This window comes from Hemicordylus capensis, chromosome 4 (genome assembly GCF_027244095.1).
Source record: "Hemicordylus capensis ecotype Gifberg chromosome 4, rHemCap1.1.pri, whole genome shotgun sequence".
NCBI lineage: Eukaryota > Metazoa > Chordata > Lepidosauria > Squamata > Cordylidae > Hemicordylus > Hemicordylus capensis.
The window spans coordinates 74,319,559-74,345,113 of NC_069660.1; the positions used below are offsets into that span (position 1 = coordinate 74,319,559).

Below are 25,555 nucleotides of genomic sequence, written 5' to 3' on the forward strand. Positions count from 1 at the left end.
CCAGGTTCATGTAGGTAATAGTTTCCCAGATTGCAGGGTTTCTGATGGATTATAAAGTAATATAGATTGTGGTTAGCAGTTTCTGCTTCCATCATGTATAAATTCTAAGGTGATATATCTGAGATAATATTATATGTAAAACTACAGGCAGGAATTTTGTTAGATGTTGTAATGAGGGGTCAGTGTTGCGTATTCTTTCTGTACAGTGTGGGAGGTTGACTGTTTAGTGTTTCAGAGGTTACTGCAACTTCACTGAGATTTTATAAAGCAGTTAAGTAGTTTTCAAAGTGTTTTTGTTTAATTAACACAAAGTTGATATTTTTATGAGGGTGGGGGTTCTTATTCTATTTCTTTCAATAGAAATATTTTAGAATGAATCAATGAATCAATTTATTACAGCCATAGGTCATACAGAGAAATATTTTAGAGAATTGTAATGATGTGAGTATACTGTGTTGATGTGTGTGTTGTTGTAGATGTTTCCTTGATAACATGTTATCAAAATGTTTTGGGAACACTGGCCCTGTTCTGTTGTGTGTTTTGACAGCATGTTTTCTCTGGCCAAATCTTGTGAATTTAATTTCTCCTGTGCAGTGGAATTTTTTCTTCATTCATAAATCACATGTTGGGCAGTAGCTCTCTTTGAAACTATAATGTAGTCCACACAACCATTTGTGCTGGGGCAGGGGGGACAGCAGGACACTACCTACCTTTCCCCACATGATCCTCGTGCTCCCAGGGTCTGGTGTGTGAGCAAAGCGGGACCTTCCTGTATCCCATAATGCATTGTGTGAGGAGTGTGGAGCATCGGGAGATTCCCCACTGCCAGGCCGCTCCTTCTGCCCGGCTCTATGGAAGCTGAGGCTGCCAGCAGCCTGATTTTCCACACGGCTGGGCAGTGAGGTGGTGGTGGGGCGCATGTGTGCCTTCCTACCTCACTTATAGCCTGGGTATAAAATTCAGGGTACCTGGTGGAGTGCTGGGTTCAGGAATGATCCCAGCGGTTCTCGTGGCCAGCGATACCCTGGGCTACAGCTCCCCTACCTGGGTAGGGCTGACAGTGAGAACAACCTCCATGTCTCTGAATACATACCACCCATCTGTCACCCTTCTTCCCTCAAACCTTATTTATGTTTACAATATTTATATCCTGCCTTTCAATATAAAAAAGTTATAAAAATAATAATTCGTTTTATACCCAAAATCCCTAACATAAACATGAATGAAACTTTATTACACTAAGCGACCAACAATTAAAAATCAAAAACAGGGCTGGGTAGTAGAGCATCATAACATATTCATGCAAAAATCTCAATTACAATTAGTCCACTAACTCCTGTCTCAGCTTACATGCTGCTGAACTAAATCTTGCTACCCCAGCTGTGATTGGTGCATACTGGTCTGCCAGAAGGGAAAAAACATAGTACTTATCTGATCTGCCTGGCATATTCTTTAGATATGGTTCAATCAGAACAGTGCAAATATAATATTGTTTGATTGTTTCTTTGGCAACATATCCCAATGAAAATAAATATTGTGGTGCGAGGACATGTCTGCCCAATTTATCATAAAGGCCCTTGCACCAGTTGGAATGGACCTCGGCTTTCAGTACTGGTGGGAGCGGGGGCGGGCGAGGCCCTGATGGCAAAAATGTAATTTGAGCCATTAGTTAAATGTGTGAAGCCACCTCTGGGCCTAAACTCTGGTAAACCCACCTCCAGGTGTAAGATAGCATTTGAAACACTTCTGGGCACCTGAAATATGCATGAAAGAAAGAATCTAGATTGAACCACTTCCATAGGTTTGTAGATATACGTGAAACATATCCGGACCCCATATAGTGTTTGTGCTGATACTCTGGCCTGGTATACCTTGACAGCCACCAGGATGAAATGCCCCTTCTAGTGTGATTTTTTAAAAAAATATGGCTGATACACTCTGCACCTGCTGCGGCATATTCACATTGTGCACCCTATGTACCATTTACATGAAAAACTATACCCAAGTACTTATAACTCCTAATCTGCTCTGTCCTACTCCAATTATCTTCCTTCTTCTTTTAGCAAATACCATGACTTTAAGTCTTTTGGATATTTATGACTAAGGACTCATCTTCACAAAACTGTGTAAGCCTTTGCGGCGCTCTCCTCATACCAACTAATGTTCTCAATAACATTTCCACATTGTCAGCGTAAATTAGGATAGAGATTGGTTTCCTTGCTAGCTTAGGTGGATGGAGGTTGGGGTTGACCAGAGAAGGAATGAAAAAGTTAATATAAAAGTTAAACAGAAAGGGGGCAAGAATACATCCTTGCTTAACCCCCTTCCATGTGGCTACAGATTCAGACAGGTCATCTTTGCTGTTGTACTTCACTCTTAATGAGGTGTTCTCATATAACATATGATTGAGCAGGAGTAATTTTGTATCTATGGTGGTATTAGCCAATTTATTCCACAGTCACGATCTAGGGATGGAATCGGAAGTGGCTTTAAAATCAGTGAATGCCGCATATAGGGAAGAAGAGGGTTTGCTGGCATACCTTTCAGTTAGATGCCGTCCCTAACAAAAGCAGTACTAAAACAGTGGTAAAATGTTAGTAAATTGAAGAACTTAGTGAATGGGACATGCTCACAGAGGAGCAGGTGCTCTTTAGATACCCTGGTCCCAAACTGTATAGAGCAGAGCTTCACAGTCTTGGACCTTCAGCTGTTGTTGGACTACAACTTCCATCATCCTGACTATTGGCCATTGTGGCTGGGAATGATGGGAGTTGTAGACCAGGAACAGCTGGAGGACTGAAGTTGTGCAGCCCTGGTATAGAGCTTTATAGGTCAAAACCATCAATTTGACTTGTTTTCAGACAAATTGGAAGCGAATGAAGATTAAAAAATACACCAAAAGCTAGCAAGTTGTGTTCTGATTGACTGCATTCTGAACCAACTGAAGTAGCCTTCAATAGTCTTCAAAGGCAGCTCCGTCTACAACACATTGCAGTAGCCCCATCTGGATATTAGCAGAACATGGGTAACTGTAGGAAAGCTATATATTAGCTAGGAGGGCCCGCAGCTTGCATGCCAACTTAAGCTGGTGAAAGGTGGGTTCCATTGGATGCCACCTGAGCACTAAAAATAATGGCCAAATCTTGTGCTCTAGATTGTGAACTTGATCCTTAGGTGGGAGTGCAGCTCTGCCCAGAACAGGTTGAATATCATCCGCCTGGTCAGTTGAACTATCCACCACTACCACTTCTGTCTTGGTAAACTGAAGCTCAGTTTGTGACATTCAGCCCATTATTGACTCCAGGCATTTGTTTAGGGCGGGCTGTGGGGTGGAGACTGCCTTGGTCGGCATGATGGATGATCTCCAATTGGGAATTGGCAGAGGAAGTGTGACTCTGTTGGTCCTTTTGGATCTCTCGGCGGCTTTCGATACTATCGACCATAGTATCCTTCTGGAACTTCTGAGAGTGTTAGGGGTGGGAGGCACTGTTTTACAGTGGTTCCGCTCCTACCTCTCGGACAGATTTCAGATGGTGTTGATTGGAGACTGTTGCTCTTTGAAATCTGAGCTTAAGTATGGTGTCCCTCAAGGCTCTATACTTCCTCCAATGCTTTTTAACATCTACATGAAACCGCTGGGAGTGATCATTGGGGGATTTGGAGCTGGATGTTACCAATACGCTGATGACACCCAGATCTACTTCTCCATGTCAACCTCTTCAGGAGTTGGCATATCCTCCCTAAATGCCTGCCTTGAAGCAGTAATGGGCTGGATGAGGGAGAATAAACTGAAGCTGAATCCAGATAAGACGGACGTACTTATTGTGCAGGGTCAGAACTCTATAGACTATTTTGATCTCCCTGTTCTAGATGGGGGTCACACTTCCCCAAAAGGAACAGGTTCTCAGTTTGGGAGTGCTTCTGGATTCACACCTCTCCCTGGTTTCTCAGGTTGAGGTGGTGGCCAGGGGTGCTTTCTATCAGCTTCGGCTGATATGCCAGCTGCGCCCGTTTCTCGAGATCAATGACCTCAAAACAGTGGTACATTTGTTGGTAACTTCTAGACTTGACTTCTGTAATGCACTCTATGTGGGGCTGCCTTCGTACGTAGTCCGGAAACTTCAGTTGGTTCAGAATGCAGCAGCCAGGTTGGTCTCTGGGTCATCTCAGAGAGACCACATTACTCCTCTGTTGATGGAGCTACACTGGCTGCCAATAGGTTTCCAGGCAAAATACAAAGTGCTAGTTATAACTTACAAAGCCCTAAATGGCTTAGGCCCTGGGTATTTAAGAGAACGTCGTCTTTGGTATATGCCCCACCGCCCACTGAGGTCACTTGAGGAGGTCCGTCTCCAGTTGCTGCCAACTCATTTGGTGGCTACACAGAGACGGGCCTTCTCAGCTGCTGCCCCAAGATTGTGGAATGCGCTCCCTACTAAGATACGAGCCTCCGCATCTCTGGCAATTTTTAAGAAATTTTTGAAAACACATCTCTTCAACCAAGTTTTCTCTTTTAAAAACTTTTAAAATTGTTTTGGCTATTTAATTGGTGTGTTATGATGTTTTAATTATTAATTATTATTTTATGCAGTTTTATAATTTCTGTTTTAATTGTTAATTGATTTTAATGATGATTTAATGTAAACCGCTCTGAGCCTTTTGGAAGGATGGTATAAAATTTTTATTAATAAATAAATAATAAATAAATAGCACTTCCTCACTTGACTCAGCTGAAAATGAAAAAACAGCATTTTGATGCCTCACCCCAAATCTCCCTTCATGCATATAATTAATTTATTTATTTATGTATGTAAACCGCTTTGGGAACTTTGGTTGAAAAGAGGTATATAAATATTTGTCGTATTCGTATTTATCCCATAAGTATATAAGTACCTTTCCCCCATAACACTACTCTCCACCCCTTGCTGATTCTGAGCCTTACCCCCCACATACACCTGCTGCTCTGCCCCTTCCCCGAGCTGTGTCTGTTGCTATATATTGCCCATTTCTAACTCCCTTATCTCTAGTGCTGCAGCACTTAGGTGCCCATTTCCCATGTGCACATGGCTTCCCAACCCCTATTTGTTTCGCAGATTTGAACTGAATGCATATCTACATCTCTCATCCTTCTCCTGCAGAATACACCCTGCTCAGCACTGTGCTCCCTGTTGCTACTGCCTAAACTTCTCCCCACCCTGCCTGTGTCTCAGCATTATTTGTGCGTGCACATCAACCATGTCTAATCTTCTTTCCCAATAACAATCTGCAAGCATTTGGCTGCCCCATGATGATGCAGGCACTTGCCCTAATGCCTGATTTCCTCCAGTTGTCTCCTTCATATCCTGTGTCTGTTGTGTGCTGTTCTTCACACTTATTTGTGAAGGCATATAAGGAATTAGGGAGTCAATGCAGCTTAGTAGTCACTGCTCCCATGCTATCTGTTTCAGTGGTGCTTCCAACCTGCAAAGGAAGGAGATCAAAACTGGGCAAAGTGTGAGTGTGTTTAATCAAGCAGATTGTGTGAGACTGTACAATATCTTTACTGTTTACATGGCGCACAATTTAGGGCAGGAGCTTTAACTTGCAATTTCCATAATTTTTTGGAGCATGAGTGAATGTGGAAAAATCTAAATTCTCCTCAAGGTTTTTTAAATCTTGAAATTAGCTTGTTTTTAAAAAAGGAAATGCGCTAATTATATCTCTTACAGGAGTAACAAACCCTCATATAATTCATAAACACCCAGGTACTTCTTATTTCTTCTCATGCTTCCTCATACCCATATTTGACATTTGTACTGAAGAACAGACTCTTTGGAAAATGAAAGAAGTTGCATGTGCTGTAGAATAACATATTAGTCCTTTTAAAAAAAAACCAAACTCTTTCATTCCTAGTTACAAAAACTACCGTAAATGATTTATACATCAGAAAGGGATGCATGGAACTTTCAGTAAACTGTACAGACAACATGATGACTTGTAACCTTTCTGTAATACTATCCTTCTCCGATTTATGTTCCATAAGAAAGGTGGCTACATTCTGTGTATTCATATGCATCCTTACAAAATGCATTGTTTCCTAGCTCCTTACTCTTATGTAGAAGTAACAAATAAGATCACTTTGACTTTTAAAATGTCAAAACCAGAGAGTACTTGTTATACTGAGGATTTGCTGTTGTAATGGTACTCATTGTGGGAGATCGGAACATAGGAAGTAGCATAGATCTTCCTGTGCTGGATGGGGCTACATTCCCCCAGAAAGAGCAGGTATGTAGTCTGGGAATACTTCTGGACCCACATCTCTCCCTGGTTTTTCAGGTTGAGGCAGTGGCCAGGAGGGCTTCCTATCAGCTTCAGCTGATGTGCCAGCTACGCCCATTTATGGAGATAAACAACCTTAGAAAAGTGGTGCATATGCTGGTAACATCCAGACTTGACTACTGCAATGTGCTCTATGTTGGGCTGCCTTTGTACATATTCTGGAAACTGCAGCTAGTACAGAATGCAACAGCCAGGTTGATCTCCGGGTTATCCAAAGATATTTTATTGCACAGATTTTATTGGCAGCCAACTACACTGGCTGCCAATAAGTTCCTGTGCGAAATACAAAGTGCTAGTTATTGCCTATAAAGCTCTGAATGGCTTGGGTTCAAGGTATTTAAGAGAACGCTGCCTTCTTCATGAAACACGCTGCCTGTTAAGATCATCTGAGGAGGTCCGGTTGTAGTTGCCACTGACTTGGTTGGTGGCGACTCAAAACCGGTCCCTTTCTAGGGTTGCCCCAGGACTTTAGAACACACTTCCTAATGAAATTAGAAACTCCCCTTCCCTAGATGTTTTTAAGAAGGTCCTGAAGACATACCTGTTTTGTCATGATTTTAGTTTATAGTTTTAAAGTTTTTAATCTGTATTCTAAACTGTTTTCATTGTGTTAAAGTTTTAATCTGTTTTTACATTGTGAACCACCCAGAAACTTGCTTATGGGGCGGCATAAAAATGTGTTAAATAAAATATATCTGTATTGTACTGTGAAAAGTTGAATCACTTTATTGTATTTTGAAGAGGTGAAACATCTCATGACAACTGTCATTGAGGTACAGGCCTATTTTATGTTGCAATGCAACTGCTCTTGACACAGGCATACAATTTATCTGTGAAACTTCTCTGTATAGCTTCTTTGCTGCATTACTTACCACCACCCCTCTCTCTTTGCCTGCAGGAAGGAAAAGGGAATGGTTTAAGGTAGATGATGCCATAAAAGTTCTGCAGTATCACAAACCTGTGCAAGCCTCATACTTTGAAACCTTGAGGCAAGGCTATTTGGAAAACAACGGCACTCCTGTTGTGACCACATCATTCTCAAAAGAGAGCACACTGTCTGACATCAGATGACTGAGGATGTCCTTATAAGAGAAACAGATTTTGAAAAGTAGACTGAAACTTGGATTTCCCTTTCTTCTCCCCTCTCCTTGCCTCGTTCACATGCTTCCTCTGCCAAACAAGACATGTGCAGCAGCCTTTGGCAGAGCAAATGTTTGAGTGTTGCATTCTAGTGCAAAGTGGGGTTTTCTTGCTTTTTCTTGGATATGTATTTTGTAAAACACATCTTGTGCATGAAGTGCCCCTTCCCTTATTAACAGCATTTTGACAACCGGAAGACCAAGGCTGCTAGTTTCACCTTTGCTTTGTCTTCTGAAATGTCCCTGTGTGTATTGTCCCAGCCATAGCCAGACCTCTTGTCTTTTCAGTTAAAGAAGGCTGCAAATGTGAGATCAGTTCTTTAAGTCTTAGATTTTGTACAGTAAGGTGCTGTTGAGATCTGTGTGGTGGCCACTTTCTCAGCGCATGTGTGTATACTTTTTTAGATGGAGAAACCTAACACTTTGATTCTGCAGATTTTTTTTAAACATGGGTTGCTTCTGTAAAGGAGGGCTTCATAATCTTGTTTGCCTTGTTTTTTAAAGAAACTTTTTTTGTGACAGTGCTAGTGGCTGGGCCAGTTTGACTTTCTGCACCCTACTCCCTGACCCAAATTTAGTACAGTGACACTTAAAGAAGAAGACCAAGTTACAATCACTTGCAAGACCTCCCTGGTGCTCTGTTCTTTCTACTGTTTCTGCCAATATGTCATCTTTTAACATCGAACAGCAATGCAAGGAATTGATCACCCTTCACTCAAAAACATATGGCCTCAGAAACTAAATGAATTCCAGCCTCAGTAAATAGGAATCAGGGATTCAAACTGAGGTAAAATCTAGTGAACTGGAGCATCAAGCCTCAATGCTTTCTGCTAGTCTGGAATTGTTTATCTTCTTGCTGCATACTGCTGATGTCTCTTCTTGTCCACATGCCTTACACCATACTGAACTGGATATTGTAACTTGTGCTAAAGCATTGGATTGTACTTTGAGTGTCACTGCATGATGGGATGGTCACATTGTGTCCCTGAAAAGAAATCCAAGGGAAAACCTTCAGGTGTTCAATCTCCTTTGTCTGTAGCATTGCAGCACTTGTAAATGCATCACGGAGCATGCTCAAAATTGTAAACTTTATCCCTCAATGGCAAAGGTACAACTGCCTCCCAAGTTGAAATGCTGGTGTGGAGAACTGTGTCATTTAATAGGATAGTTTGCCTGATGCATTGGCACATGTCACACTTTTGTTTCTATTGATGTATGTTTCATGCTGTCTTGATTTGCCAACAGTGTTGTCTAGTTGGGAGACTTTGGAAAGGGTTATGGGAGGGGGTGGGCATGGGGAAAGTTTGGGGTGGGGCATTAGTTAATCCCTGGCTTGGGACAGGACCTAGTTGCTATATTTGGTGACTTCTTCTTTGTCAGAGTATAGCCAAGATGTGAAATTAAATCTGCAGTACTCCTATTTAATTGATTATTCTCTCTTCCCACTAAATACTTAACAGCATTATATAAAAATAAATAAATCCTGAAATAGCCATGCAGCCTGAAGTAATGTAAATTTAGTATAATTTTTGAAAGGAGTTGTTGAATTTGAAATCCAATCTTATTTCTTTGCTTGAATTCCCTGCTTTCAGTGAATGGGATAGCATTCCATAGTATGGGATCACAAAGACAAATGTAAAGCCAGTGATCACTAATTCCAAAAACTCCATACAGGAAAAGGCTGAAAGGCATTATTCAAGAAGTGGCTTAAACATGACCATCTAGAACAAATACAAAATTATGCTTTGCCACTTCACTGCCCTTCATCTTAAAAATCAAACAATAAAAATATTAACTCAAAGGGCTTGACTAGTGTCTTGAAGTATACAGTATGATTTCTCATAAGCTGTATATATAGCAAACTGTTGCCTTCAGCTAAGGAGGGTTTGTGTGTCACTAAATAGATTAGAACATGAAAGATTGTTTGAAAGAGAACTGAGACTCCTGAAAGGGTGACTGCAGTTTTAATATCTATAGCATGCACACTTTTTAAAACTCTAAAATGTTTTTATAGGGCTGTTAAACTGACAATTTAGGATAGAATGTTGTTGATGACTTGCTAACAGCTTTTTTTGGGGAGTGGGGTCAGAAAAAAATAAATTGTGCCAAGAAAGTAGCTTAATGTGGGATGGATTGATGCTGTTTATGCAACTACATTGAGTGGCTGATGTTTGCTTTTTCAACTGGAAATGGAAGATGCAGCTCCTGGGGTGCATACAGTGGATTCTTCATCAACGGTATATTTTAATCCAGTCTTTGCTCCTGTTTACTAAAAACTCACCTTTTCACCTACTTTTAATGCACTATAGAGTGAGTCCACAGCTTTCCCAATATCTCAGGGTATTCTGTAATAAATGAATCATAGAACTACTTAAGTAATCATAATGAAAACGTCACACCAATGCACCTTTACAGAGCATGTCTAAATACACTGGAACGTCCTACATTGGTAGACCATGCATCTGACATAGTATAAGTAATTAGCTATTTTGATTCAAGTACAATCCAGTGCTAAGTAGGTTGACAGACTCTCAGTTTAGAGTTGAAATGTTTTAAACTTTCATTTGAGTTAGACTTCATGCTGGGCTTTACATAAAATGCAATCACCTTTAGTCTGTACATACAAAACACTTAGATTTACATATTGTAATCAAGTACTGCTGGCAAGTGAGGAAAAACATGCTTGATATTAAATTCTTCTCCTATATTAAGCTTTAGATTTAAATTATGGCTGAGCACCCAACATCCTAAAGATTGCATATAGCCTCCAAACCACTCTAGTGCATCCCATGGACCCTTGGAACCCCAGCTTTCATTTTTATAAATAACTTTTTAGTTGCAGATTGGAGGTTGAATATTAATTGCAAAAATTTGCTGAACACAAGTTCATAAAGCATTCCTTGCTTTAGGAAAAATGGTGGAACAGCCTGGGCAGTGTTAGATATTTGTTTGGAATATATTTACACATAATTTGGTGCCAGTGCTTGCTCTCTTTATGTCTGTCCTTTAGACACAATCAAGGTGGGCATTTCCATTGTGCCTCCCATATTTTAGCCCTACTTAAATCAAGGTTGCTAGTACTGCTTAAATCTGTTCTTGGCAGTGAGCCTGCACATAACTGCTGAGTAACCTTTGTGAATCGGACACACAAGTAGGGTTGTGAGTGAGAATGCACACACCCTGCTAGTTCTATATTTCTACAGTGTGGAGAGAAATAGATTTTCTTTGGGAGAATAAAACCAGCTCCTGCAATAAAATCTGGCATCCTGTTGTGAACAATGCAATAGTGATTTTCTAATATCCCTTCTGTGTTTCAGTGTTCTAGATTAGAAAGTCTGTGTGGTATAGAGTAAATAGAACATGCTGGAGTATCTTGATGTAGCTCTTTTTTGAATTAAACCTTGAATTAGCTCCCTTTAGATCTTCTGAAAGTTGAAAAAAAATTCTTATTTGAAGCATTTAGCTAAGTTTATCCTCTGGATTTCAGATGCAGCATAGCTATTTTCTTCCAAAAGCATTCGGTTAGTTACTCATATTCATACAATCTCTTTTCTCTGTCCCCGCCATCTCTCTTTCCCCAGAAAGCCCTCGTTTTGTTTACTCATTTCAAAACTTGCCAATAAGAAAATTTAGTGCCATGCTATCCCAGTAGTAGTTACATCAGAACTTATAACTGGGAAAGTGTTTAGAGATGTCGTCTGTCACATTTTTAAATTTAAGTAAGAGAATGGATTAGGCTTAATTGTGACTCCTGCTAGATAATGAACTTATTCTGAAATCAAAAGCATGGGAATTGGAGTATGTACTAATGAAAATTCTAGAAACATTTTCTAGTGATTCTGGATTTGCTGTTTCTTATGTTAAAAATGTGACTTTTCCTAAAGGGGGCTAAGTTCAGTTCCAATCAAAGATTGTGTATATTTCTTAATACTTAGTTTATCTGTCAATATAGTTGTCCCCAGGCATTGAGTATTAATGCTTGGGAGGAGAGAGAGAGAGAGAGATGGTAGTATTATGGGCCTACTTTATACTGAAGCGGTATATATGTATGTGTGCTCTAATCCCTGAAATAAAGAAGCTGCTTTGAGTACAGTTTCCCATCTCTCATGACAACAAAAGAACCACTAGTACACTTTTTTCCAGTGTGATTGTTTGCTCAATATGAAGTATAAATTGTCCTGGTAGTATGTGGGCACTCCTCCAGAACTGGGCACCAAAGGAGTTAAAGATATGTGAGTGTTACTTCCGTCATAAAACACCACTTTGCTGATTTTAACAAGCACAGAAACTTTTGAGACATCTGCCAGGTGGCTGTTATCCCTATGCTGTAGTAAAAGTCATTTGGGACTCCAGTTCTGGTGTACCACTTATTTCATTAGAGCAGTGAACTATACACTGACAATTGGTCACATACCAATGTCATACGCATATGAGAACATTTCACACATGCAAGGTGGGAAAGGCAATTTTTGCCGATTCCTCACTTCTTTCTGCATCCCCCAAAAACATGTTCTTGAAGGTTCCCTAACTCTTAAGGATGTATTTCAGAGGCCATCTGGGATAGTAAAGGGAAGGGGGTAACTGGCAAAAATGACCCCTTCCACCATTATATGTGCAAAATGTTCAAATACATGCATGGTATCAGTACCAGCCAGTTAACTAGTACTTCTTTCTTTCTCTACAAGTTTTTGTTTGGCTGCTAAAGTTGGTTCCTTGAAACTTTCACATTTTTATGGACTAAATTGCCTTTATCCAGCCCAAGTTTCATGACTAACTAGTCTGGATACTGCCTTCTGTACAATACTGAGAAAACTCTCAAAGTGAATGGAAATTATAAGCACTGAAGGGAAATCTACCTTCCAGATGTCTTTGAAGATAAATGTTGTTATATTCACTACAATATGTTGTTAAACCTTCTCATGATTTTTTTCTTTGGAAACCAATTTCCAAAAGTGTTGTTCGTTGTTGTTTTCTTAGAGGTTCCATACAAATAGTGTGTAGTACTATTAGGAAAAGCTTATGCAAAATGCATATCACATTATCAGACCCCATTCCACCCTCAAGTTATATATTTTGCATAGAAGCAGCACAGGATGGGAATTATCAGACTTTTCTGGTCAGTAATCCAATAGCCGTGGTTTATTTGGGAAATGAACAAGTGTGCGTGCCAGGGAAGCAGTTGTTCTCCTTCAAAAGGTTCGTCATTTGGGAAATTGTGCTGGCACTGTGCATTCACAGAGCTGTTTCATCAGCATTTTGAGTAACTTCTTACCTATAGTGTAGCTTCACTATAAAGGGAATAAGTATATGGTTTCTCTTTGTGGGCTCTGAAGAAAGAATGGAGTCATGATACCTCTCCAGTTTTGTCCAATCTATTTGGTTAGGATTCTAAAGCATATAAAAACAAGGAAGCATAGTTGGTCTATGCATAATGTTTGTAGCCTTGCTGCTTAGAGCCAGGGTTGAGCAGGCTTCAGGATCACAGGATTTATTTATTTATTTTGAATCTCAATGACCAGTTTATTAGAGTTGAGTGCAAATAATGACTCTTATTGGAGAGGGTGGACTTAAACGTATAATTAAAGATGAGAAGGAGAGAGTGAGAGCGTGCCATTAAAAGCAGTCTGTTCCACCTATGTAAAGATGAGATACCAAGAACTTTTGGCAGTCTTAGCATTTTTTTGCAAGAAAGCAGTTATTGATGATTACTTTGTAAAATCAACAAACTGTCTTGCTTCATCACAGTAGGTGTTGGCTAACAAAGAACAAAATTTTCACCAGGGGCTTACCAGTTTTTAAGCATACTGAAAAATGGATTAATTTTGCTAGCAATAAGAGGAGACCAGGATTATGGAAGGAACTAAACATGGCTTGTTAACACTGCGAAGTCTGATTAAATTATCCAAAATGGAGGCTGTCCCAATTAATTCATTATAGATGCCAAACAATAAGATTGCCAACAGAGGCAAACCTAATAGTTTAATCTTTTGCTATTCCTACTGAAATTGTTAGGAAAGAGTAGCAGCCTGATTTTCAGCTTGCACATATACAAAGCAGCCTTTGGATTGGTGTGGGAAAGGAATTACAAACTACCAGCCAATGATGTAAAATGACTATGCACTTGAAATATAGTTTGCTGTTCTGTATCCACAGTTGGAAGGGCCTCAGTTGGTGCGATATCTTTACTTCCTGCCAACTCCATGACCTCATGCTGCAGCTGTGCACACCAAGAAAAGGGGCATTTCAAATGGTGTGTGTGTAGAAAGGCTCATAGTAGCTTATGCTAACAAAACCCACACTCAGAAATATTTGTGATTATCATATGAGAAACCCCTCAAGTTCTTTTGATTAACATTTAGGTAAGTAATGAAAGTAATCATTCCAGAAATCATGGTATAATTTCACAAACTCTTATAAAGCTGCTCTTAGGTGCTATCAGTTTCTCCTTAGTAGTATTCTGGAGAAATTCTGGTAAGATACCATAGTGCAGTGATCTTCACTGTTTTTCAGATGGGGGCTACTTTGGCAAAAAAAAAAAAAAAAAAACCAAACAGCCACCTTCAATGTAAGAGTCATTTCCCACTGTATGACCTCTGTACAATATTGTGCTTTTCTCAGTGCTGAGAGGGCTCTTTAAGAGAAATGGAACCGCCTCTTAAGAGCTCTAGAAGGCAAGCACTGGGAATGGCTACACTTGGTAGCATTCTTCACACCTTCCAAAATGGTACAGGGGCTCAAGAAGGCACTGTTTCCCTTAAAGGAGCCCACCCCACACTGGGCAAAACACAGCACTGCACATTGAGAATGGTTGTCTTCATGTGGTGCTGAGGGGGACTGTGCAGAGTATTCAGCTTTGGCCAAAGCGTCACACCGGTCCAACAGACAATTAGTCAGGAAACCACACTTAGGGTTGATGGGGGCTGCAATGAAGAATGGGGCCTTACTGCCATAGTGTGTATGTCCACATTGGGAAACTGGAGGCTACCTGTGCAGCTTAAGATTTCAGTTAATATACCACATTCCTGATCAACTCTGATAACCAAACATTTTCTTTTGGCCCTGTTTCAGAGGAAGAACTAGGAGAATGTGAACGTGCATGGTTTCTTGTAAAATCTTTAAAGCAACTGCATGGAGCTGTTGAAGAGACGTTATTTCTGAGTCCTTGCACCTCGTTTTATTTACTGTCTTGTTTTGCCTCCTGTCTACGATGGTGGATGAGATGAATAAAATATTTGAGGACCACTCTGCCAAACGTCACCTGCGTCCCTTATGCATGGAAAGAGGTAGACTTTTATGTTCTCTTACATTCCACAAAACTGTCAGGTTTACCAAGCAGTGTCGGAGGGAGAAAAAATGGTCAAGGGGATTGAAGTGGGGTTGTAGCTCAGTAGCAGAGCACATCTTTTGCAAGTAGAAGGACCCACGTCCAATGGCGGGGCAAGATGCCTGTCTGAGACCCTGGAGAGCTGCTGCCAGTCAGTGTAGGAAGCAGTGAGGTAGACAGACTAATGGTTTAATTCGATATAAGGCAGCTTCCTATAAGGTTGTATGACTTGAAAATACTGCTTTCATCATGTGTGTTAATGCTAGCATTTGCACCTCCTGATCTCTGTTTTTTTAAAAATGAATACCTAATTTGAGAGAGAATCCTTTAAATGAGGGATTTCTTCCTATGGATTACAGCTGAATTCTGCCAAACGCTTACTTCATGTCCAGACAGATACTATATTTTAGTGTGCCCTTTGAGAAATGAAACTGCCCAAATGGACAGCTCACTCAAGGAAGGCAGGGTGCAGCTATTTTGAGACATGAAGTTCAATAACATATACGTCAAATGGCAACTATGGGAATTGGCCCCAAGATGAACTCTTGCCCCATCTTTAATATTGCTGTCTACAACAAGACAGGCTAAAGATGAGACCTTGGGTTTCTATGGACCATATGATTTATGAATTGGAATAGAATTAAAACCTTAATATAAGCTTCATCGGAATTATTTCTAATGACACTTAGTAGTGGCTGTTTGCCTAAATTAGATTGTTTAAATCAAAATAGAGGAAATGAACAACTCCCTTTTTGCTTGAGGGAAGAAACATTTACATAATTACTCTGAATTGCGATATCAAGTGAGCAGTGCTACTCAGTTGCTTAAGCTTGAGATGGGAATGCCTTCTCTCTACTTCAGGAATTTTACTTCCAGTTCCAGCTCTGTGTTCATGGTGACACTAGGTAATTCCCTTGACTATGGACCAGAATTATAGTTCAATAATTCTGAGCTACATGCTTTGCATGAAGAAGGTCCTAGTTTAAATCCTAGGCATCTCCCAGTTAAATAACCTTAGCTAGTGGAGCTATAGAAGACCCCTATGTTGAGACATCAGAGATCTGCCAGTTAGAGTGAAAAATACTGAGTTACATGTCTGACTTGATGTACTGAGTATACAGTTTCATGTATACAGTACTCTGTCTCAGAATTCTACATGTAAAATACAATTATCAACTTAGTCTTGTATGAAGCTTGTTCAGATTGATATCAAATTGCCAAGTCATGTGTTTTAGTATGTACTGTGTATTGTTTAGTTTGAGCATTTATTACAAAAACATGAACATTTTAGTTTCCTTAACAATGAAAGGAATATGGCATAATGCATCTCTTGCAATAATGTCATATACATGCAATTGCGTCCCCTTAAGCTGCAGCTCCTTTTTGAATTGTTCAGGCTTTTTCCTTCCCTGATTTCGTGTCAGAGGAAGTGGATAAACTTTGCAAATACATTTAATGGAAAACCTAGCAAATTTCACCTTAAAAACTAAGTGTAAAGACTTATTGGATACTGGGCTGATCTTTCTGGATCAATTTACCTGGGACTTTAGCCCATTTTACTCTGTTAGAATTGAGCCCAGTACTGAAAACAGTATAAAAGGCTGTCATTGCAGAGAACATTATTGCTTGTCATGAGCCTCTTGGGTGTCTAGCTTGGAAATTCTGGGATCATGGGCTCTATTGTCAGTACCAATAGAAGAAGCATTCTTTTGTGATGAGAATTTTGAAAACCGGGCTGTATCCTGTACAAAGTCAAATTCCATCAGGATTCCCTCTTCATGTTAGCTAGCCTGTACTGCACAGTGCCATGTATTTGGTGCCACAAATAATGCACATAGAATTGGCACTAACTTGATACCCTCTTAAACAAAATTATGTTAAGGAAAACACACATTGAGACTAACTATTGTAGCGTTGCCTAAATGACTGGGGTCTATAACCTAACATTTTGCTTATCACATATTCTCGCAAGGCCATGGATTTAAAGGTAATAGCCCTTAGTACCCAGCACTACATGTGAAACGGTATCTAGCATATTTAATACTCTCTCTCTCTTTTTCTCTCTTATTCTTTTCTTATTCTATTCTTATTCTTTTACTGTGTCTCATTTAAGATAAATCCTTTTGATGTAATAGCAAGTATTTCAAGATGAATAGTGTTAATAAAAATGGGATATAAGATTGGCGATGATGGCAAAAAAGGGGTACCTCTACACACATAATATTTTGGACCTTTCCACGGGGCCAGCCAGTGCAAGTCTCAACCACATTTTGGTCTTTACACACCACCGGGTGTGTGCACGTGCGTGCATGGATATGTACATGCACACCCCTAGATGAGGGCTCCCACTCAAGAGTTGCATCATAAGCTGTATCTAGGAGGTCCCATGGCACTTGGGCAACCAACAACAGTAGTGTGCTTTCTGGAAGAACAGCATACTTCCTGATACAAAGTATTACAGTTGTGTTAAAGGTAAAGTGAGCCATCAAGTCGATTTCAACTCCTGGCACCCACAGAGCCCTGTGGTTTTCTTTGGTAGAACACAGGAGGAGTTTACCATTGCCTCCTCCCGTGCAGTATGAGATGATGCCTTTCAGCATCTTCCTATATCGTTGCTGCCCAATATAGTACCAGTGAGGATTCAAACTGGCAACCTTCTGCTTGTTAGTCAAGCATTTCCCTGCTGTTCCACTTAAGGAAATGTGATATCCCTGTAACAGCAGCACATGAGAGCTACATACAGTGAAAGTGGGGAAAGGCTCAAAATGTTGAGTGGAAAATTTTATTTGGAACTTAACTTGGATGAGATTAAGACTTTCCAGTGAAGCCAACACTAGTATTCCAAGCCCTGCAACTCAGGCTAAAATGATAAGGTTAAATGTTCAATCTTTCTTGTACACAACTTGTAACTATTAAGCAAAGAAGCTGAACAAAGAATGTTGCCTCTGCCTTGGCTAACTACCAAGTAAGTCATACAAGTGATGTCATTTGTCCATTTACAAGAACTTCTTCATGAAAGTGAACTTTGGCTTGAATAGGAATTGCTCTGAAAGAGCCTTATTACTAGCCAGTTTTTATTCTTCTTCTCTAGTCCCCATCCCCCATTAACTCTGTAGATGTTTTAAGTGAGAACCCTTATTTTCTTTTGGAGTAACAATCTTAGCAGCCTATTCCTCTTTTTAAAATAGTGATTATTTTGGACCTTATGAAAGTTATTTCCTATGAATGAACATGCTTGGGACAACACCCATCTGCTTATACTGATAGGTTTTACATTGCCCAAGTTGCCCACTTTTGATCTGGCTTTCAGTAGTAATCTGTCTTTTGTAATCATTTTTTTGTTTGAAGCTGATACGGAAATTCACAACATGAAGTTAATGCACTGCTTTTCCTGTTATGGAGCAATGCGTCCTTCACTGTAGATTTTAATATTTTTTTCAACATGTGTCTAAGGTCTCTTGTTATGACTGTACTTGATACAGTCCACTGGAAACATGACAACTTTAAAACTTTTTATTTTATTTTTATTTATTACATTTATATCCCGCTCTTCCTCCAAGGAGCCCAAAGTGGTGTACATGGTTGTGTTGGAGGTTTTCTACTGACATTGAACCAAGGCACTGTGTACAGGTTGTATATGCAAGGTTTCCAGAAAGTATACTACAGTATACTTTTAAACGTTAAAAACTGCTCTCAACTGAGTCTTGATGCAAAAAGTAAAATAAACACCAGCAAAAGACTAAATATCCAGGCAGAGAGCTGTGAAATGTCTGTTAAAGTGCCAAATAGCACTTTCAGTAACACTGCACAGAAATCTCTCCAGTGAGTTTGATTTGAGCACAAATTTTCTTGAATATGTTCATCATTCCATTGTGTAACCCAAGACCAAAATGTGTCTCAATGACAGAGATCCATCATCCTGTTTAATAGACTCCTGCTGGTGTATGACTCTGCCTGAAATGGTTTATTTGTACTTAATGGTAAAGGGCAAAACATTGCAAAGTTGTTGTCACTTGGACTATATATTGCAGTTTAATTTAGGTTAATCCTAAATGCACAGTGCGACTGTTTTGAAAACTTGTTTCAGCACCAGATATTATCTGAGAATTGATACAACTGGAAGGTTAGAGTGCAAATGTGTGTTTCCTAATTAATATACATTTACAAGGAAAAGTTAATGATGTTTATTACATCTGAGGGCCAGATATTGGTTCAAACTGTTTTTAAGCAACATCTGTGACACTGCTTGTGTGTTAAGGCTACATGTTTGTGTAGACGGAACACACACCTACTTGATTGTGTGTACATAAAACTCCTCCATGTTTGTCAGACTTCTCATAAAGTGTAAAAGCTTCTTTTTGTTATGGTTTCAGCCTTTAAAAAAAAATCTTTCACTTCTTTAAATAAAATCTTGTCTGTGTTGGGCCAGGTACCCAAATAATGTGACTGTTGTACAAGTGAAGTCAATAGAATGGTGCTCCTTTGCTTCAGGAGAGGATCTGGGTCCTGGTGTTCATACAAAGTTATTTTTCTCTCTCAAAATATTTCCCTTGGTGTAAGAGTTGTGTGTTTAAAAAAAAAAAAAGACCCCCTTTTTAAAGCTAGAACTCTTTTTCCATTGGACAAGTTTAGGTTATAATCTAGTGCTGCCAACCAATAAACACATCACTATTTAACATACAATTTTGCTTACTGTGTTTTTTGAAAAGCTCCTCTGCAAATGGGTGAATGTAAATACATTTGCAAGGTAGAAAAAAGAACCCACACAAGGGGGAAAACAAATATATGAATCTGCTTTTAGGACCTTTTATAGATAATCAATCTGATCTGATTGTGAAATACATGTGATTATTTCTCCTTTTGCAAATATTCCAGGCCTCTTTCCTCTAGTGTTGATTGGCCTGTATGAAAGTCATGGACTCTTAAACTGCATTATGTTAGCCCTTTTAACTGTTACCCGGTATACTGATAAACCTCCATGCTCTGTTTAGTTTATAAAGGTAAAGTGCTGTCGAGTCGGTGTTGACTCCTGGTGACCACAGAGCCCTGTGGTTGTCTTTTGGTAGAATACAGGAGGGGTTTACCATTGCCATCTCATGCACAGTAGATGGTGCCTTTCAGCTTCTTCCTATATTGTTTGTACTCTTAGTGATTTGTACCTGGATTGCTGTCAGTGCTTCTCATTGATATAAGGTCATTTCACAAGTTATGGGTTAGGGTGGGCAAATCCTGTGCACACTTGGAAGTAAATCTCACTGAACGCCATAAGACCTAAGGATCAGGCGGTGTGTGTTTGTGCACACACCCCATCACACTTAAATTTGAGCTACACACATCTATTTCATTGTGTGTACACATGATGGGGATCTGTATCTGTGCATATACCAGGGAGCCATGGCCAATGTTCTTACATATGGTGAAATAGATGTGTGCCTGTTGCTTCAAGCATGAAAGCATGTGCTCTGTAACTTGTGCTAGCCAGTGTGCCATCTTGTGTGTTGTGCTTGAAAAACCAAACTCAAGCAAAATAATAGGGGGAAGGATAAGATTAATCACAACACAATCTGGGGAAAATAATTGCACACAAGTGATCTTTACTACTGCAGATTGTGGGGATTTAGCTTTTTGCAGCATAGGATCATTGAAGAAACATTCACTCTTCCATTTCAGTGGTGCATGACTGGATAACTTGCTAACCAGGCAAAGAGGCACCTTTTTAATGTGGTGATTCTCTTTATTTAGCAGGGGGAGAGTAAGTGGCCCTATCCACCCCCAGCATAGTACCTCCAGTGACTGTTGTTGGTGTCTATCTTGTGTTTCTTTTTAGATTGTGAGCCCTTTGGGGACAGGAATCCATCTTATTTATTTATTATTTCTCTGTGTAAACCACCCTGAGCCATTTTTGGAAGGGCAGTATAAAAATCAAATAAACAAACAAACAAATAAAAAATAAATAATTGTGTGTGTGTGTATGGGGTAGGGGCTGCCTGGTAAAAACATGTTACTTTGTATGTGATGTAGCATTTAATGTACTGTGTTCATGTTGGGTATCGCACTGCCTTCCCTGGGGAATGTATAATAGCATATCAGCTTCAGTATTTGAATTTCAGTGACTGGTTTTCAGTAGTGGAAACAGGAGTGTCTGGTAAATACCAATGCATTCCAGACTAGGAACATGTTAGATGATACTGCAGAGTCTAATTCACCCGTGATAGCCTTAGGCTGCATGGGGCCCATAGCAGTTCCATTTTTAGCCATCATGGCTAATGATAATTAGTAATTCCCATGAATTGCATGCTATAAGTTTTGTGTGTGGATTCAAAGTGGGAGAAAGGTTCTGGAAAAGTCAAGATGTCTTTAACACTGGCCCACTTGGTGTATCGGAAATGATTTCCCAAAACTAATTTCCTTTAGTCAAATGCAAGGATTTTCAGTGCCACCAGAGGGCAGACACCTAGCACACATGCTTTCCAAGGAGCAGTCCTTGAAACTGCCTTTATTTTTAGCAGTTGTATTTGACTTGATTAAAAGGAAAGGGGGAAATACCCAAGAGTTTCTTACAGTTTTCTTTTGTATAGCTCTACTGAGAAATTGTTTCAGTTCTTTCAGGCTTTAGGTGCTTTGCCTCTCATAGACAAAGGACAAGGAAAATATAGGCATTGCAATTGCAATGTACAAGGAGTAAATGGCTGAAGTAGCACCACTTGTTTTGAAGTTATAGGTTTGGCTGGAAAGTGAACTTGGGATTCCAAATCTAGTCCTTCCATTGATGTGCTGGCTGGCTGTAAGAAAGACAGACACCACTGTTCTTTCACTTGGAAATCTGGAAGCTCAGAAAAATGTTTTCAGCTTTAAGACGGCACTTGACAATCTGAATGTACGCATTTCTATTTATTCTAAAAAGAAAATATTTAAACTCTGCCAGCTGTGCCTAACACTTCATACATCTGATAGAAATGGACTATAGACCACATAAGCTTAGGATAGAAAAAACTGATTCATTTTTAAGGTTCCCCAAGACTCCTGTTACTTCTTGGTGATTGCAGTTCTGTTTCATTTGCTTGCATTTGTGCCCTGTAAATGCTTTGAAGGGCTGCAGATGAAGTCCTCCATGTTGCTGGCAACATCACGTCTTCAAGTAATAATTTTGGGTTTGTGAATATTAATGTGGAATGTACATGCTAGAGAACAAGTGTGGTTTCCCACCTGCTGTAAGCTGTAATAAATATTTCACATGTAAAATCAGGAGACATCAAATAAATATAACCAAAATAATAGGAAGAAAGAGGAAGCAAATTTTTTTTACAATTGACACAGGAAATTCTTCTTGACAAAGATAATAAGTATTGTAACCTACAGAAATATCAGTGATCCAAGTAACAGCTGAACACATATGCCTCAATAAAACTGCTGCAGTTTAGCCATCACTAAGCCACCGAATGGCTCAGTGGGAAAGTAACTTGCCTAGGGAGCAAGAGGTTGCTGGTTCAAATCCCTGCTGGTATGTTTCCCAGACTATGCAATATAGGATGAAGCTGAAAGGCATCATCTCATACTGCGTAGGAGGAGGCAATGGTAAACCGCACCTGTATTCTACCAAAGAAAACCACATGGCTCTGTGGTCACCAGAAGTCAACACCGACTTTATGGCACAACTTATTTATTGTTTATGGGTTATATTTTTATACCACCTGATTTACTTTATCTCTATCTAGGTAGTATACAAATTTTAATATTAAAAATCACAAGATTAAATTACATAAAACACAATAAAGCCAATATAAAATGAGTTATTTAGATTATTAAAACTAATTCTAATTAAAAGCTTGCAAGAACAGGAGAGTCTCAAGGGTCTTCCTGAAAACGGAAAAGGAGATGCTTTTATTTCAGCAGGGAGCATATTCCAAAGCCCTGAGGCAGCCACAGAGAAAACCCACTCCTGAGTCACCACCAGATGAGCTGGCAGCAACTGTAACTGGACCTCTCCAGAAGATCGCAAAAGGCAACAGGGTTCATGACAAAGGAGGTGCTCTCTTAAATAGCCTGGACCCAAGCTGTTGAGGGCTTTTTAGGTAATAACCAGCACTTTGTACTTCACCCAGAAACCTTTCAGCAATCAGTGCAGTTCTTTCAAAACTGTTTTTATATGGTCCCTTTGTGTTGTCCTAGAGACCAATCTGGCTGCTGCATTCTGTACCAATTGTAGTTTCCAGACTACATACAAAGGTAGCCCTACATAGAGCGCATTACAGTAGTCAAGTCTGGAGGTTAACAGCATATGTACCACTGTTTTAAGGTCATTCACCTCTAGAAATGGACATAGCTCACACGTCAGCTGAAGCTCATAAAAAGCACTCCTGGCCACTGCCTCAACCTGAGAAACCAGGGAGAGCTTTGGATTCAGCAGCGTTCCCAAGCTACCTGATAGCTTGGGACCATACCTGATCTTTCAGGGGGAGTGTAACCCCATCCAGAACAGGCAGATCTAAACCATCTCTTGGGTCCTGACCCCTCACAGTCAGTACCTCCCATCTTATTTTGATTCAATTTGTTATCCCTCATACAGCCCATTTCTGCCTCCTGGCAGGCATTTAGGGAAGACATGCCATTTCTTGAAGAGGTCGACATGGAGAAATAAATCTGGGTGTCATCAGCATATTGATAACACCCTGCACCAAGCCTCCTGATGATCTCTCCCAGCAGTTTCATGTAGATGTTAAAGAGCATTGGATACAGTATGGAGTCTTGTGGAACTCCACACTTCAGTTCTTGCTTTGCAGAGCAACAGTCTTCAAGCGACGCCATCTGGAATCTACCAGAGAGGTTGGAGCAGAACCACTGTAAAACAGTGCCACCCAATCCCAACTCCCCCAGGCTACCTGAGAAGGATACCATGGTTGATGGTATCGAAAGCTGCAGAGAGATCCAAAAGGATCAGCAGAGTCACAGTCCCTCTGTCAGTAGTTAGTTGGAGATCATCAGGCCAACCAAGGCAGTCTCAACCCCATAGCCCATATGGAAGCCAGTTTGAAATAGGTCTCGATAAGGTTTCATCCAAAACTGCCTGGAGCTGAGAAGCCACCACCCGCTCAATTACCTTCCCCAGCCATGGAAGGTTAGAAACAGGTCTGTTTACCTTTACTTTAAGCCAAGAGTACCCAATTTTTTGCAAGGAGGAAATCTGTTTTGTTGCAAATGTAATGTTGATCAGCAAAGGGAGGTATATCCTATATGGCCCTTTTAGATAGCCACACAGCTTCTCTTTTGTCTCTGCTTTGCAGAGTAGCTAGGGCTGTCATTCCTAGTCCATATCAATTGACTATGTGTATGAAGACACTAGAATAGATTGCAAAGTGAAGAAAACCAATCGGAGGACTGATTAGCACTGCCATGAGAGGCAAGGCTATCTAGACTGTGGGACAATCTGGACTCTAGCAAGGCCATCTCGACTGTGGCGGGGGTGGTGGTAAATCTCCCCCCGCCCACAATACAACACCTATGGATGTTCTTGGTGCTGCTCTGTTTTGCTTTGCAGTATGAAGGTAGAAAATATGATTGCACTGAATAAATGCATCAGGACCATTAAAGGGATGAATGGGAAAGCATACTTACGTAGGAGAATGTAGTTAAAAGAATAGCTGGTGATCACAGGGCTTCTAATCAGAAGCAGTGGATATGAGTACATTATTGAACCACCTTCTACTGAATTGGACCATTGGTCCATCTAGCTCAGTATTGTCTCCACTAGCAACAGTTCTCTAGCTTATCTTTTCCAGCCATACCTGGAGATGGCAGAAATGAATCGGGGTTCTTCTGCATGCGAAGCATGTGCTCCACCACTGAGTTTCCATCCTACACTGTAGCCCCATCCTACAGCAAGGCACTTCCCTCTGTTATGTAGGGATGGGCTACTGTGCTACTGCTACAGGTTCAGTTAGTGTGAACAAACAGCACCAAGAGTGGTGTATTGTTGGGGGCGGGGGGAGTCTATAGAAAACATTCCTGATGCCTGATCTCTTAAGTATGCCATCTCAGCTACTTCATCAGTCCTAGCCTGCCCATTTCCCAAATCCCAACTCAGCTTGTGAATTTTCTCACTTTGATGCTGTCACTTGAAATAAAATAACTTGATTTTCTTACAGAAATATATTTATTAAAGGGATAATTCTGAGAATAGGACATGAACAACACATTACTAGGTTGTTATGCATCATTGTTCTGTTCAGGGTGACATGTACAACTTGGAAACAACTGTGTTGGCTCTCCTTTTAAAAAACACAAATTGGCAGTAATTAAAATGATGCCTGGCTGTCAGTTCCATACTGTGGCAGCCTGAGCTGTAAATGGAGATTGATTTCATCACTGACCAACATGGTGTGTGAGTACTTATTGTTCACTTTCCCCTTGCATTTGCACTTTCCCATTTGGGTTTCTTTATCTGCTTAAGGTCTGTTGAAGCTGGGAGTAAAGAAGTGGGTGTGGCTTTATCCTACCTTCTGTGTATTCAGGATTCACAATTTTCCTGTATTGAGAGATGATAGTAAGGTATTGCTGTTTTTTAGCAGCAGCATCTGCAGATGATGCAAAGCATTCTTAAGGTCAGCTGTCAACTTGTAAGAAAATGAGTGCCTGCTTTCGATTCACCTTGACTCCTGGTCTTGGAGGAACAGCTTCATAACTGTAGAATTTGAATACTCTGTGGTGAATAAGGCTAGTGTGGTCACATGAGCATCTCCTCCAATGCTTGTGCATGTTAATACAGAACAAATGTCTC

General features: G+C 40.1%; 1 protein-coding gene across 7 annotated transcripts in view; it reads left to right on the forward strand.

Annotated features, from left to right (window-relative positions):
- NUDT3 (nudix hydrolase 3) overlaps positions 1-25,555 on the forward strand; it is a 93,225-nt gene that overhangs the window by 51,921 nt on the left and 15,749 nt on the right. For 4 of the 7 annotated variants that reach the window (XM_053249220.1, XM_053249223.1, XM_053249221.1 and 1 more), the window contains exon 5: positions 7,217-19,464. In XM_053249220.1, the coding sequence (XP_053105195.1) occupies positions 7,217-7,389 (173 nt within the window). In that variant the 3' untranslated portion in view covers positions 7,390-19,464. Of the gene's footprint in view, positions 1-7,216; positions 19,465-25,555 lie in introns of those variants that run through there. The other 3 variants (XR_008306915.1, XR_008306916.1, XR_008306917.1) reach the window with 2 other exon arrangements.